At 36.1% G+C, this 16,836-nt stretch overlaps 2 protein-coding genes across 3 annotated transcripts in view; one reads left to right on the top strand and one right to left on the bottom strand.

The window, feature by feature from the left end:
• The first annotated feature begins 1,305 nt into the window (after window positions 1-1,305).
• Window positions 1,306-6,559, top strand: LOC136714939 (uncharacterized). Its single transcript, XM_066692584.1, has 2 exons — window positions 1,306-1,900; window positions 4,664-6,559. The coding sequence occupies exons 1-2, from the start codon at window positions 1,738-1,740 to the stop codon at window positions 5,536-5,538; spliced, it is 1,038 nt and encodes a 345-aa protein (XP_066548681.1). The 5' UTR covers window positions 1,306-1,737; the 3' UTR covers window positions 5,539-6,559.
• A 106-nt stretch (window positions 6,560-6,665) lies between these two features.
• LOC136714941 (phospholipid phosphatase-related protein type 5-like) overlaps window positions 6,666-16,836 on the bottom strand; it is a 53,775-nt gene continuing 43,604 nt past the window's right edge. For both annotated transcript variants that reach the window (XM_066692585.1, XM_066692586.1), the window contains 2 exons: window positions 14,440-14,574; window positions 6,666-9,572 (listed from right to left, as the gene is read on the bottom strand). In XM_066692585.1, coding sequence (XP_066548682.1) covers window positions 9,543-9,572; window positions 14,440-14,574 — 165 coding nt within the window. In that variant the 3' untranslated portion in view covers window positions 6,666-9,542. The remainder of the gene's footprint in view (window positions 9,573-14,439; window positions 14,575-16,836) is intronic.

Genomic DNA, 16,836 nt, shown 5'->3' with positions numbered 1-16,836 from the left:
ATGTAAATACAAATAAAAACTATTTTGGCACACTTAGTATCGGAAATGCAGTCTGATTTATATGTTTTACAGTGACTAGCAAGAAATTCTTTCTCTGTCACTAATTAGTCATTCTTAGGTTTACATACCTTTCCATTGAAATCGTCAATCCTTTCTAACATCTTAATTTACATCAAGGAAGTGCCTTTGTCCCGTTAATAAACCGGTCCCGAGTTCCTGGTTACAGTTGTGTACCATAATAATTACTCATGAGGGAGGGAAATCCATGTGTAAATATCATAGCTTGATCATGTGACTAAACAGTCATCATATTCTGAGCTGCTCTTCACAGAACAAGCAATATGAAGGATAGACTATACCCAAGAAAGCTAAATCCTGCTAGAAACAGGTAATGGATTGTATTTTTCCTTCAGTCATATGCGTTAAACTTACAGCACTTACCATTTCAGGTTTTTGTTTCTCTTGAAGAAAGCGGTGTGAATATTCAGGTTCACTGAATCGTAAAGAACCTACATTCATTAAAAAAAGGATTGTTTGTGAGCTAACAAACATTTTTCTTTTTGTTGCATTGTTTTTGCTTTGCGTACATTTTGGTTATAATTATGGATGTTTTTTTGTGAAAAAGTAGTTTGCTACTTGCACCACAGTTCTGAACTTCTAACTTAGATGTTTTGTAGAATAACACCAACAACAACACTGTCTGATCTGCAACCAATTCCATTACAATGCAGAAGCTTGGAGCTGACGAGCCAAAAGGGAATATTTAAAGCAATATGATCTAGCCAGAAGGCTGTTGTTTTATTAAAATCTTTCAGCTTATAAGTTCCTATAGGAAGTATTTACCTCCCTTGGACTTTTCACATGTTGTTATATTTATTCTGATATACACAACCTTCTCCACACTTTCAATCTGGGAATATATATATATATATAAGTTGTGCACTCTACAACTATAGCTAAAGTAATATACATATGTTTATGTAGCTGTGCTTAGGAAAAGTATTTTTATAACAATCTCCACGAATCTCTGAAATGCTTCTGAACAGCAAGCCTCCACATCATTTTATCACATACCGTGTCACTGTGAAACTTCCATCTGGGTTTAGATAACACAGTATAGAAAGACTTTCATCATAGCTAAGTTTACTGTAAGCTACAGGAAGATTCAATCCAAACTGCCACACAAGTTTCTTGATTTCAACAATGTGAAATGTTTCTGTGTTTTGACAGTATTACTTGTGGCATTCATTTTATGTGGGATATATCTACTCTTAGACAGATAATCATTACTAAGATTTTTTTTTTTTTCTAACACATTAAGGGTAACTTTCGTATCAATGCTAATTTGAGGTGCTAAGGATGAAAAGTGCATTAATTTATAATATATGATGATGTTAATGATGTTAAAACAATTGAGATTTCAGTTTTTCAGGCTATACACATTAAGGACGGGTTTGTGGTTGCGAAGAACTCTCCGGTTATTTAGCACTTGATGACAAATGACTTTTTAATAAATTAAAATGTGATCATGTTTTTCGGAAAATACTTTCTAGTCAAGATATGCCCTACTAACATTCCACTGAACATTTAACATTATAAGGGCTTTATTTCAGTTAAGCGTGTTACTTATTATGATAAGCTCTAAAAATAAATATTATGTAGAGAGTTGGTGTTATGGTGCAGCAATCCAGGAACAAAACTATGAAGGGATAAAAGTACAGTGTCTCCTATCACACAATGCTCTGTATGTATGTGCGGTCATTAATTGTCAAAATATACGTCATTACAAAGCCTAATATCAATGTTTTTACTTCATTTGTAAAATATATTTGCAGAATTGAAGAAAAAGAGCATTTCTGTAGCGGTTGGCAAGTGTTTGATGAAGGTGACCACTCCATAGGTAAGGAAACGCAACGGCCCATTTGTCTTTTCTTTTTTCCAAAAATGTAAAGGTTGACTTCATGTTCTTTGTAAATACATACTGATAAAATTCCTTTTTGAGGCTAAAAATTTGAGGCCTGAACCAAATCAAAACTTCGGCCCACCTGCCAACATTTCTTAACACAAAGTACTTCATGTTGGATAAAAAGGAGATCTTTGTGTCAAACAAAAAGCCACCACCAAGTATTGCAATCGTATTTTTTGATTGGCGAACTCTGAACATTACACTCGCTATAGTAAGATTTTTTAACTTTGTAAAGTGTGTTTTTGCAATCCCTTGACCGTGAGAAAGGCAAGGAAATTATGACCATCTATACCAAATCCAGCTCCCTGACACAGATGGAATCCCTATCAGAGGCACTTAATGACTAAGCTCAGATTTGAAACATTAACCATAGAGAATTATTATTATTAATAAAAGCAATTTTAAATTATTATTATGGTTATGACAGTAGCATTCCGTACACGTCTAAATAACTACTTAGCATTCTCTCGAGGAGCCGTCTCGGCCAGTGTGTGCTCAGAGGATTTGTTACTCTTAGTAAGCAGCTGATGGAATGGAATTTGATGCAATAAAATAAAAATAAAAAACATGTATTATTATTGATTGATTTATTCATCTTTTTTGCAGCATATGCTGTACCTTTGAAAATCTATAGCTTACTTTAACTCCTGTGTAGGTTTTATTGCAACATTACAAGACAATTTATACTTTTTTTGTATTCACATTTCCCGATACCTCTGGAAGCCTGGCATTATTAAATATTACCCAACGAATTCATGAAAATTGTGCTCAGATTGTCATATTTGAGAGTATTGTTGTAAACTATATAGTACCATATAATATATAAACTAATTTTGCAAAGTCTAGGCAAGTGTTGGATTTGATTATTTCATCATGTTCAACTTGCTGTCGGCAAACTGGTGTCTTTAAGTGTCTGTACAAGGTGCACGTAATGAAAATGCTGAACACTAAGCAGTTCAGCATTTATATTTCACAATGGCTTGCTCCCAGCGTCTGCTTCGTGGCAGATGGTTCTCATGTTCTAAGTCTAAATTCCTGGGGAGCAGAGGATGAGAGTGGAAGGTGATTACTCTGATTGAGTTCACCATTACAAAGCCATCCTCTCCATCAGCCAACTCCTTTCATTGAGCAGCAGAACTCCCCTGTTCTGTTTGCAAATACAACTGTGTTTAGTGAATCACCAGGGAGAAACCCAACCAAAAGCACTCATAGCAAGCATACAACTGAGCTGTAATATTTCTCAGCTTCAACATATGATTTATGATTGGAGACGTCCATCAAACAATAGGCAAAGATTATAAACCTCCCACGTATGTCATTTACTTTTGAAATGGGAATGCAGTGTCTTTTTGTTAGTCTCATGGGGGCTCTTTTCATTTTTGTTTGCAGCTAGAACTATGGAGATATTCTAGATAATATATACAGAAGTTGTGATTTTTTTGAATATTTCCTTCTTTCTGAGCAAACTGAACAAATTGCAGTAAGATATCAGCAGAATATTACACTCACACACACAGATCTGTTTCATAGAGTGGAATGGATGTGATTATGAACTTGTGCACGAACTTGTAATTTACCTTACAGTTTACAGCAAAGTCACATTAAAACAGTGGTGTTAGTAAAAATGTATAGAAAAAGACTTCGTTTTTGAATACATGCAACATTATATACTAAAATTGTAACACGTTCATTGCAATTGTAAATTATCCATGAGGAACATAAATTACATGCAGCACTCTGGAATGTTCTTAAAGTGATTAGCTTTGCTCTTGAAAATAACTATCTTTTGGTTAATTTATTTTTATAGTACAGAATCAAATCTCGTTTGTGACCAAAAAATGCTAGTGTGAAAGAAAAAGTAAGGGTTAATGTCCACTGCAGGGAGTGAAATCGCTGCAGTGAGACAGAGATGTGTGCATTGTTTAAAATAATTGTAAATGTTCATTACCGCGCTGATTCTTTCCCTTATGTTTTTTTAATTTTTGGCTGCAACAGTAGGGGTCAATGCACTAGAGGGCAGCTGGAAGTATATTATTGATCTGCTTTTGCGGGGATGTAGTGGGATCTGACATTTATAGTTATTGCTTCTGATTAATCATAGCCTTGACAGAGCCAAAGCCAGCTCAGCAATTCTAATGTGCCTGCTTTGTAGCTCATATGAGCTAGAACAGAAACCGTGCCATAAAGCAGATCTATTGCTCGATGATAATTAAGAGTACAGATTTGGCATGGGAAATGTTACATCCATGCCTACATTTATAAATACATATTGGCACAATTCACCTGGAAATATCCACAGCCTTCACTTATGACAATGTTATAGAAGTGATTGGCTGAGTTAAATAAATGCCAGCAATTAAACTATAATTAAACTACACTTATTGAAAAATTATGTATTTTGGGATTTTGATTAACGTTGACAATTCATAAACGGAAGATTGCGCAGTGCAGTGAAGTTTGTCATGGTAACACATGGTACAACTGTAGGCTGTGAAAATAGAGAGTGCAGTTTTTTCTCTCCATGAAAAGCTATCTTGTGTGTAAATTATACAATTGTAAACATAGCTTTGTGCTCTGGGATATAAAGTGGACTTATTTAAATGTGTATAGAAAAGCATTTGGCTAGGAAACCATGACAGGATTAAAATACCTAATTTTACATTTAGTCTGCATTTAGTATTTTTTTATTTATTTCAGATGAGATTGAATTTCATGGAATACAAAAACCTAAACTGGTAGGGAAACTGAAATGCAGAAGCCTAGATGAGAACAACATCGTCATTTCACCTCACTTACTCACCTCGTGCACCGAAGCGGGGTCTCTCAGTGAAGAGCTTCAAACAACACGACCGTTCTTCCCAGTGATCCGCAGCTCCTGTCCGAAAACATTCAGCACCCTCAACAGTAAGCAGTTAAGGAACACCCCCAGCACTGGAATGGTAACCAATTCATTTCATTCATCATCATCTGTGGCTCCTAAAGAACAGAGCGGCAAAACCTGCAATAACCCTGCTTTCAATATCTCACAAGTGAAGCGGTTCATATCTTTGACGCACAGCGGCCTATCAACCCCATTTATGAAACGCGCCGCACAATCTACTATCAGCAGAGATTTTAAAGTGACTCCTCACCATCTCCTCTCTGCTGCTGATCACACACTTCAGCAGTTCAAGATGTCGAGTCCAAAGGAAACATCATCCACTGAGCAGCTGGACAGAAACCAAACGATGTGCTCCACTGACGAGGCCTGGCGAAAGGCTCGGTCAGGAATGGCTTTGCTAACAGATGATATTAGGGCACTGGGTAGAACCTCACAAAGACACATCTCAGTGCTTCTTGGAATGCATTTTAATGAAGGTTGCCAGGTGGAGAATTGCTTTACAAATAGTGTGTCAGGCTATCAAACCTCAAGTTACTGGAGTCCAAATTGCCAGAAAGGATTATCTAAACACAACCCTGATCTGCACTACTTTCAATTTGTGTCTTCACCTCGAAATCGACTGATGAGCAAGAGTTCTCATCCAAATGAAGACCTTCAACTTCTGCAGCGAGACAAAATTAAACGAAGCTGACAGAATTAATGGGTGACTGAAATGTTTCGTAGAGAGATCAAAGGAGCATGGAACAGGTCCCAGGACATGGCGCTGATAGGGGCAAATTGGGACTGTAGCCCATGGTAAGCAGCTGTTCTGAGTGCACAGGCATTGCCACTTGACAGAGCATGGGCACACTTGAGTAAGATGCAGTTTTTAGATGTATCGCTGAACCAGAACAAACTAGAACAATCTGATAGACAAAAAAACCTTGCTATCAGCCAGGCCAGAAATGATGCGATATCATCAAAGACATTCTCCTCTATGAAACGCATAAAGCATATAACAGAAATATGGATTCAATCATTTATATCCCTATACTAATAGACGCTACAGTTTATAGAGTTCTGTGCCAAGCCTGAGATGCACAAATTAACATTAATATTTGGTTAAATTGAACTATACATTTAATACTGGGATTGATGTTTATTCATTATTGCTATTTTTAAATTGTAAACATTTAAAACTGTGTGAACAGAACAGGCAGTTCCCAGACAACAGTTCTCTTGCGGCTCAGTTTTCTTGTTGTTTGATGTGTATCATTTTTCTTCCCATGACTGTTTTTACCTTTTGTGCAAGTGCTTGGTCTATATGAATAAGATACGCTTTTCTCTTAGAGATATAACAGATGGAGCCCCCAAAATTAATAAGTTACAGTTAAAATACAGCACACGTTTAGTAGAGCGAGTTCATTAAAGAAGTTAAGCACAGACTGAACAGAACTGGTTTGCTCAATATCTTAGCAACAACACCCTTACAGCTGGGTGTTTCTGAAACAAAGGATTAGGAAAATGAATCACTTAAAAGCTCAATTACTAGAAGCAATTAAGAGTTTCACTAGAACAAAAACCAGATTGCACAGTGTCAGGACTGAGAAATGCTAACCAAATCCTTATTGTAATTCTCACTCCAGACTTGTAGTCACACTGAACAAGATTGTTGACAACTCGTACCTAGGCAGGACTCATGGAAATATAAAATATTTATGTGTTTGACCATATTCTGAGAATCCTTTTGTTTTATATTCTTGTTATCATTACTACTGCTTTTATCTACAAACCACATATACACATTTACTTCTAGATTTAGTTTTTTATTCAAATAAGTCTTCAAACTATGTCATTTTTATTTCTTTTACAGTGTAAAAGGTCATGATTTATTAAATTAACAAGGAAAGGGAATAAATATAATATGTGGAGCAATATTAAAATGACAACAAAGCATGAATTAGAATATTAACAGTAACATTACCAAATCACTAGCTGTCTAGGTGACCCTGTAATGTTTGAAATCATTGAACAAAATTCACCATTTGATAATGCCAAAAAACAAACTCTAAAACTCTACATGTTATATGGATACTTCATTCAACGACACAAAATCATTAAAAGATGTACAACGTGTCAAGTCTGACAAATTCATTCAGTAGCTGTAATACAAAATACAATGGAAAAATAAAAGCTTTATTCACAGGTTAGGCAATAAAAAGCTGCCCATAGCCAATGACTGCCATTGGTACTCAACATTAAAATAAACTCACGTTTAAATGAATAGAAGTAATGATGGAGATGTAACCATTGAAAAAAGTACATACAAAATAAATCAGTGGTACATGACTGATGCTCATGGTATATTAAAACGCCTGTAGTGGCACCCTTTTATATCTGTTAAGGACTGAAATGCGATCGCATGTTCACTGCACAAAAACAACGAGGGACAAAGGGGAAGGATACATAATTACTGTAATTACATCTCTGATTTTGTAGCAGCATTTTTAGGGATATTGATCTTCATTCCGGGTGTTGTGAAGCAGCAATAGAGACGCTCTGAGTTGCATTCGGCATCTTTAAAAGTGCGGTCATAGCAATATTCTCAGGCCAATCAGCTGTTGGCTGGAGGAGTTTATTAAAGAGATAATATTATATGTCAAAATACCTCCTTGGGGAAGGTAAAGTGGAGAAGTAGCTGTATGTTCTGCTTTTGTGTAATGGATGGTGTCAAAACCACTAATGTTATTGCTATACAGGTTCGTGTTAGGGCAATACAATTTGCGTAAACAAACCGTATCTTGTGAATATCACATGCCAATCCGAACTACGGCACTACTGAATCTCTATAAACTGATTTCTTCTTCTACACAAGGGGTTAGTCTTAAAGCCTGGTGTATTGTTTCAGGACTGAATTGTACATTGAGGTATTGCTAAACGTCATAATGTTCATGATGATGCAATTCTCACAGGCCTCACTAAACCACAAAGTGATGGGACAATGAAAATACAGAACTAAATTTGACCGTTCTGGCAAACCAGGCCCCCGACCAAATCAAAACGCCATTAAAAACAGCGCCGCGCTTGACGGCAGGTTGCTATAATGCATTGAAATCATACTTCACGATCTCCAGGTGGGTCACAGTCTTGATTTGGTCTGAGCCTGAACGGGTGTAACGCTTGGATTGCATTTAAAAGGCCCCTGGTGATAAAGATAGCTGTAGAATTTGGTTGAGAAATAGCGTATGTTTTTATAGGCCTTCCCAAGGGTGAGGTTATGGACAGTGCATGACAGTTCTCTGAAATAATTATGAAATATCCCCTAGCCAAACTCGGATTTTTTTTGTAAGTCTATCATAAAACACATTTAAAAATGCTATAATACATAATAATAATAATAATTAATACAAAACCTGCCTCGTATGAAAAAGGTGGAATCTGGAAATGCAGTAATGCCTCAATTATCGTTTCCTAGTAACCTGTAATTTAAGAGAAAATTATAAATATGAAGATGCAAAGATGAATAAATGCATATAATAATAATAATTTGTATTATCGTCATTATTATTGTTTTTATGATTATCATAAAGTTCACTGGTGTCACATTTTGTCTCCTCAAAGACAGTGATCCACAGCAATGTAGCACAGCTAAGATTTATTCCTAATCACCCTGACAATAAAAAAAGCTACAGTGATACTATTACTGGAGGATGCACGGCTCGAATCTCTGACACAGTCATATATCCTCACAGTCTGCCCATGCAGTAAGTATATTATACGCTGGGAACTTTAATTTGCCTCCTCCAAACTAGAATTACATAGGATTTCCTCAAGCAAAAAAAAACTGATTGTCTACCGCAGCCAATCCTTCATTAATTCATGAGTGTTGGAAATAGATTTTCAAAGCTAGAGGCGTAAGTCATATCGCTATATCTGACAATGGTGGACGGTATCTATTGCAAAATAAAGTGCAAACCTCTTTCTTTGTGTCTCTTATCAACACTTCCAGGATCGGTGTTTCTCACTGTGATGTGTGACAAACGTTTTGTGGTTGTTTTTGTTTTGTCAGATTGGAAATATTTCGTAGATCCCATCTCCGTTTTTTTCTAATTATGACTGATATGCTTCACTTAAAGCGGTTTCCTGTGGGCACTTTAAATCTCATCATTATTTTCTAATTATCTGCATGAATGAGATGTATTTAACATGGGTTGAGGAAATATAGTGCACCCTGCACATTTGAATATTCATGTTGTTTTAAATTAAAGAAAGCAATAGTCTGTATGGTTTTAGTTGTGTATAACATGAGAAAAAGTAATGAGAAAATAAATCAACAAAGAAAAACATGTCAAAAGTGGAATTTTTTAACTATTTAAAAAAACAGTGCTGTCAGTTTCCTTCCATGAATTCAATTCTGCCCAGAAAAGTCAAGGTGCATGTGTGACTGATGGCAATATGTACACAAAAAACAAAACCCTCCTGGAGAGAAAGTATTACGTATGGTCCAGTACAAAACTACGGGGAAAAGGGGTTATTGTCTCTTTTAAATTCTTTGCCGTTTCCCATCTGGACTTGAGTAGCTTTTTCTACGGATGCGGTTGAAGCTACTGTGATCATGAACGGATAATCTCGGGATTAGAACTGCACTCTGACTACGATGACTGAACAGTGAATAGTGATGACGTCCAATGTGTCGAACAGGAGGCCGCTTCAACGTCATGTGACTTCAGCGAAGGCGATGTGATTCTGGAGAGCAAAGGAACAACGTTAGACATTCAGGTATGCATTCATAATGTATTTATTGAAAGCAGTGGGATAAAAAGTGCTTAGCATTATGTTGCCTGCTGGTCACATGCTGGTGACTATGAACACATATATACAGCTTATAGACTTTGTTTTGTTGTTGTTTGCTTTTTATATTCCATTTGATATCTACCTACTTTTCTTTAGAATAAATTATTTCTCTGAGGATTTTTTTTTTGTAATAAGACACAAAACCACAGGGATTAGCACAGAGTATCCTGCTTTGAAAATGTAGTTGCGATACATTTCCAGCAAGATGCTTTTCATTTCGATTTCTTATTTTACTATTCCCATTGATCTGTTAATTTCTTCCTTTATTCTTAACAATACACTATAAAATCATCTCAAATCGGGAAACTAAGTTTGAAGTGAGACTATACCTATACCAACTGTCAAAATGTTGTGTATAGACGCATGTAAGTGTAGATGAATTGGCTGCCATTCTGACTTGGACTGGTTCTGTAAGCTGCCATTAAGGAGGCCAAGCCCAGCACTGTATTGAACTACACCTTTGCCTGTGAAAAGCTGGAGATGTGACTGTACGGTTGATGGGTGATGGTGCTGTTGCCTTGGAATAACCCATCATAGCAAGGGAAGCAGTCATGCATTGCGTGTAGAAATATCTTTGCTACCTTGATAATCTTGTTCAACTGGCTCATAACCTTTGTCTGCTCCCCAAATCTGAAACCAAATGAGGCCCTGTGAGATGCAAATGAACCATTTACAAAGAAAGGTGAGCCCAAAATTGCATAAATATGCACAGTATAAATTAAGAAATCAGTACCAACACTTCAGGAAACATTCACAAGGGTCAGATTTCTGACCACTTAAGTACACTATTGTATTTCCACAGATTATGACAAATGTTGGCACCAGCTGTAAATACTCAAATCTTTTAAAATGTGTACAATATATATATTGCTATTAAATGAATATAAACAACAACATTGTATTTCAAAGCCTGAATCTGGGAATGTTCAACTGATGCAACTTTTCCATTGATGTATTTATTATTTTGAACATATAAATATGTAGAAATCACATTACAAGTGTTATATATGATTGTGAGGACAAAACTTGTCACAGTTTACATGACAGTCTTTCTAGTTTTAGAAAGCTCTGTGCACATGAGCTCAACAAAGAACTTCATGTATTTCCTCTGTACTGACAGTATTGGATTGGATGGTAACAAACCTTTGTATATCAATCTGCAACGCTCATAGATGTGGAAATGTTTGGGAACAGTTTCCTTCGGCGTTCGGATGACAAAACAATTATGTTCTTGATAGTAATGATGATACATTTGAGAATTAATCCAACAGAGGAATTGTGAAACAAATACTTGAGTCTTATATTGCTACCAATGCTATTCTGGGTTTGCATTGGTCTGATATTAAAAAGTGCTGGGAGGTGTATCCACTTTATTAACATAGACAAATATCGTACTAATATAGTAAAGTGTATGAAGTTGTTTGCTTATGAAATGATGCCTTCAGTTGACATTTTATGTGATTACACCTACAAATACTATTATTGCTTATATCTAACATTTGGCAAAAAGTAGTAACAACTGTTCAGCTTTACAATTTAATGCATACTTTTGACTTTGCATGCATTTAAGTTCCACACAAATAAATGAAAAAGCAAAATACAAATGCATGCTTATTTTTTCAGCAAAGTAAATGAGTATGTCACATTAAATCATTTTAAATACCATGCATTGAAAGTAACACAGCAAACTAGATTGTAAATTATTTACTTATTTTAATGTGAAAACCATACGCTCAAATGTCACTTATTTACAATGCAAGCTGTGTTTTGCAAATAGTGTTGCTGTTCGGTAATTGTATTATGCTAATTTAAAGACATGTTGAATAACAAAATGTGTTACCATTATGGACTAACTGATAAAAACATTATAAAATAGTCTTTTCTTCCCCATATGCTCTAAAACATAAATTAGTGTGCGTTACCCTTTAGAAATGCATTTAAAAACTCAAAGAAGCCGGCTAGATGTGTAAATGTCAAGCTAGCAAGGTGACTACCCTTGGAGGAGGTGGGTGGCAAAATTAGCTGACTACAGGTCATTCATGTAATGTAATGCACTGAAGATACTTTTAACTTATTTCTTGCTTCATCACAAGCATCTTTGAGCACTAATGTATATTCTAATATATAATGCACCATGTAGGTTTTTGTTCAAAATATGGGAAAAAATATATAAGTATATATCTCTCTATATCTATATCTATCATATAGATATATATCTATATATATCTATATATCTCTATATATCTATCTATATCTATATCTATATCTATATCTAGAGAGAGAGAGAGGAGATGGAATCACAGTGGAGATCTTCAAATAAGCAGAAGAGATGGAAGAAAGCCTTGCAAACCTTTTCTGTAAGTCTTGGAATAAAACTAATCACAGATAAATGGAGACACAGAACTGTCATCCTTTTCACAAGAAAAGAGACGAAGAGGATCTGAAGAACTATAAGCCCATGAATCTACATTCTGTCATATAAAAAACATTTAAAAACACATCACTTTCAAGATACTCTGGATTTCGCCCAACCAAGAAAACAAGCAGGATTGAGAAGTGGATAAAACATGATGGGTCATATTCAAGTTGTCTAAGGAGTATTAGAAAGATGTAGAGAATATGAGCTATCATTGGGCATGGGCTTTGTCCATTACAACATTGCATTTAATTCAATACAACTCTTTTAAATGTATCTACAACAATGCTACATCAATAATCTGACTCCACCAAAACACTGACAAGATCAAGATGTGCAAAGGAGTTCAGCAAAGAGACAATCTCTCCAAAACTCCTCATGGCAACACTTGTAGACGTGTTCATGACTTTGGACAGGGAAGATAAAGGAATCAAGATAAACGGAGATTACTAGAAAAACCTGTGATTTGTCAATGACATCGTTATCTTTGCAAAAACACTTGCACCTGCAGCTTTAAATTCAAGAACTCTAGGATGCAAGTAAGAAAACTGAACTCAAAATAAACTCGAGTAGTGTTCAACAACTTTGTTAAAACTAAACAAATTGTCTACCTTGGACAACAAATGGAGATGCAGATGCATTTTGAAGAGCGGCATGCTATTGAAGGGAAATCTACCCATTTGCATGAAGACAAAAGTATTTGATCAATGCATACTACCAGTGCTCACTTATGGCTCTGAAACCTGGTCACTGAATGCAAAAATGATACAGAAACTGGAAACAAAACAAAGTAGCATTGAAAGGTGCATGCTTGGAATAACAAGAAGAGACAGAAAAAAATATAAATGGATCCAAGAACAAGCAAAACTAACAATGTGACACCATTGAAAGATGTTCAAATGGCAATGGGCTGGAAACATTTCAAGAAGCCAACTATGGACAAAAGAAGCTACAGAATCCCAGGAGATGAAAAAGATGCACATAAAAGATGGGAAGATGAAATAAGAGGATTTGCTGGTGTGGAAAACAGATGCTGTACATCAAAACAAATGGAAACATCTTGGGGAGGCCTTCATCCAGCAGTGGATCGATTGAGGCTGATGAGATTATATATATGTGTGTGCGTGTGTCTATATGATGACAGTGAATGTCCTATTCTAGATGCACATCAGGTGTTGCCCTGGGCTGTGTTCAGCCAGTACAGATGAAGCAATTAAAATGACCCCAAAGATAATGGTAAAAACTATACAAGAATTTAAACAAGGATTTCCAAAGACTATTGCTACCAATGTTCAGAATCTGAAATCATGGTATAAATTCCTCTGAATGCGGTGATTGTCTTCTTTATTTTTGAATGTAAAATAATGCTGCTAGACTTGATCAAAAATAAATAACATATTGAATTAGGTTAATAATAAAACAAAACAAAAATAAAGCAATCAAACAAGGACTGCCAACTGCTCTGGATATAAACAAGAAGCAACTACTTTTACTAATCATTTTCTAGAGCCAATTGGTTTTTGTTACCCAAGGTGGGAATCATCAGATTAGATAGCCTATCACCTGGCCGAATTAAGTTGTGCATTACATCTAACCTCCAGAGTTTTGGCAGCCCTGAGTCCTTCACACAGGTGCGCAGTGTAGCGCACATACGTTTATTGCCTTGTGTCATGAAGATGTTCAAAGTGGTTAATCCCTGTCATCCAGGTAAAGAACCGGACGAGGCGCGCTTTAAAGGTGTTGGATTGAAGCGTCTCTTGCCCAGTGTCTCCACGCATGCGGTGCTGGGAAACCGGATGCACATTTTATATCAAGAGCAATACATGCTGATGTTTCCTAGAATATAAGGTTTACTCAAAACTAACATGAGGTTTTAGACATGCTCTTAAACATAATTGCATTGCAGTTTGACCATGATAATAAATATAGAATTGGCACTTTTTCTCAAGTGATACCCTATATCATTGCTCATGTTATAGCTCCACAAATGCTAAAAACATTATGTGTCTCCAAGAAAAGTAACAGCTGGTTTAGTGTTTTTTTATAACAAGCTTTATGCAATACCCAAATTATCTTATAGTATCTTTATACATAGACATATAGTAGGTATGGCAACATCCCAGGGCCTCAATGTTTGCCATTAAAAAAAAGCTGTCATTAAAATTACACTACATTACAGAACAATCAGCCCGACACGTGACCTAAATCAAGGAATGGTGACCAACAGACACAGAATGTACAGCTTAACCAAAACATGATGATGCATTTGCTGTCCCGACACTAAATTGTAAGCCAGTTTGCCTAAACACATTTTCAGAAACATTTGCACGAAATGCTGGTTACCTGCGAAGCCGTGTACTTCTCCAAGGGGCTCTCTACTCTCGGGAGGTTGAGCATAGGCATGTTGGCTAAGTTGTCAGGTTGTGGCTGTTCACTCAGCAGGAGCTTCCCTTTGAAGTTGTGAACCACACAAACCACCTTTAAAAGGACAAGTAAGAAAAGAATGTAAAGGTTTCTTGGAAGAACGAATGCATTTTCAATCTTGTGTGAACAAAAATGTGCTGAGGCAAGCAATGCATCTCATGAGCTTCTGCTGTTTTATTTCTCTCACATGGCCAACCCTGTCCTGGGCTGTGTGTTACTGTTTGCTCTGCTCACAACATCGGTTGTCATTAGGGAAAACTTGCTTCCGGAAGTGTGAACGGACTGTTAATTAGTGTAGTACAAAGCATATCATTCTACTGTAGAATATTTTCAGCTATTGTGATATTAATCATCTTTATCTAAGCGTAATTTATTATAATTTTAAAATCTACTGTCAGTCAGAACAGTTATACATTAGCATATTGCAAAAAAAACAAAAAACACAAGAGTAATGATGCACGTGAATGACAAAAACTGAAAGGGTTTGCTTGTACTTTTAAAGAACCATATACTATCAAAAGATCCATTCTAACCTCAGAGAAATCCCATAGGGGGGATAACATTTTAAAGGAAAATGATAAATGATAAATACCTTATTTCTCACAACACAGCATTTTACTTTTCAGATAGTAGTCTATATTTTCGAAAACATTTTTCCTACAGAGGTCAAACCACAAAGCAAAGACACCTAAAAGCCGATGATGAATTGAACAAGCCTTACATCACCATTTTGTTGTTTTACACTCATTCATATCTTGCCCGTTATCTCAATAAACTCTCTTTAATACTAAGCTTTAAGAAGATTGTCTCCCATTTATACAGTAGGCTTTCAGAGCCATTAAAATCACTTCAGGCTGTAACTACAGAATGTCATTTGTGATCTGATTTCAAACTCAACACAGTGCTAGAGATATCGATGTTTTCTCGTTTCCAAAGCACCCTTGCAAAGAAAACATTTCCTCACTGATGTTGTTTAAAATGAACTCGTATGTGTCCATTTATCATCAGCTATTCAAATAGTGGCATCTAATCATTGGTCTCCGATTTTTATCTGTTCGTGCTGCAAAATAATCAAGTTTAATTAAAGGAAAGTAATAATTTGCTATAGGCTATATAGCATGTCATACTGGTGATATTTCTTCAGATTTGATTAAACTATATCAACAATAGCAGTAAAAAAAAACAACACTGACACCTCACATTTTTTCCCTAATACTATGCATTTTAAAAGTCTAATTTATTTAAACCATATCAGACGACCAGTCCAAGAACTGGCCGGTAGAACTGAAGATTTTATGCCTTTGATTCTCTTAAAATCAACATTTTCAATTGCATTTTTAATTGAAGTATCATAACTAGCTGGCCCATTCTATATATACTATAATTCAGACCAATCTTACAGATAGCTGGAGGAGGCATATCTGGAGATTTAAACAGTGTCTTCTGCTTCAAGTTTACTTTTAAAACACCACTTCCCACATCGCTATAGGAAATGTACTTTACAGTCTTTGAGCACAAAGAGTGACAGTGATACCCCAATGACACGCCATGTAAATATCCTTCAAAATCAATTAGACAATGTTTGACAATCTTGCCCTGTGTTTAACTATTTGCAAAGAGTGAGACGTCTTATGCATTTTCACCCGAGAGCCACATAAGGAGTCCTCTCTCTTATTAAATGAAACAAATCCCCCCTGCAGTGCTGTGTCACTGCATTCTGCTTTTCTTCTGCTCTCCGGCAAATAGGTGTTCTAGTCCTGTCAGGATGCATTTCAGTTTCATCTTATCTGATGGTTCACTCTTTTTTTTTTTTTGTCCTTCAACATGGCTGTTCTGAATAAGATGCTGATTACCATCATTTCACAGCACTTTCCTAAAACTACGCCAAGAAGGCATGCTTGATTACAAAGATCGTATCAGTAGTGACATCTTATTGCTCATGTGTGTCTGTGTGTGTGTGTGTGTGTATTAATATAAATTAACTGTTTATAGTATATTCACTTCTTCAGTGCTGCTTTGCAATGGACTGAGAATCCCTGCTGTCCACCCTGTACTCGTTAAAAAAAAGGTTCTTGAAAATGGACAGAGCCTTGGATATTCTTCAGCTGTTAAAATAGATATTTTTTCAGTTTCAAAAATTCTCTTCTGCTGGGTAGTAAACAGTCTTCACAGTGTTACACATGCCAAAAACAAACCGAGCAGCTTCACCCCGGCACAGCTACCCATTGACATTCCAGCTGGGGCCGTGGAGATATTGTGCCGTCTGAGTACAGATGTTTCTTTATCACTTACAGTACCAAGACTTATGTAGCCTGT

The sequence above is a fragment of the Amia ocellicauda genome, chromosome 19 (assembly GCF_036373705.1).
Source record: "Amia ocellicauda isolate fAmiCal2 chromosome 19, fAmiCal2.hap1, whole genome shotgun sequence".
Taxonomy (NCBI): domain Eukaryota; kingdom Metazoa; phylum Chordata; class Actinopteri; order Amiiformes; family Amiidae; genus Amia; species Amia ocellicauda.
This window is presented reverse-complemented; position numbering and strand designations above follow the sequence as displayed.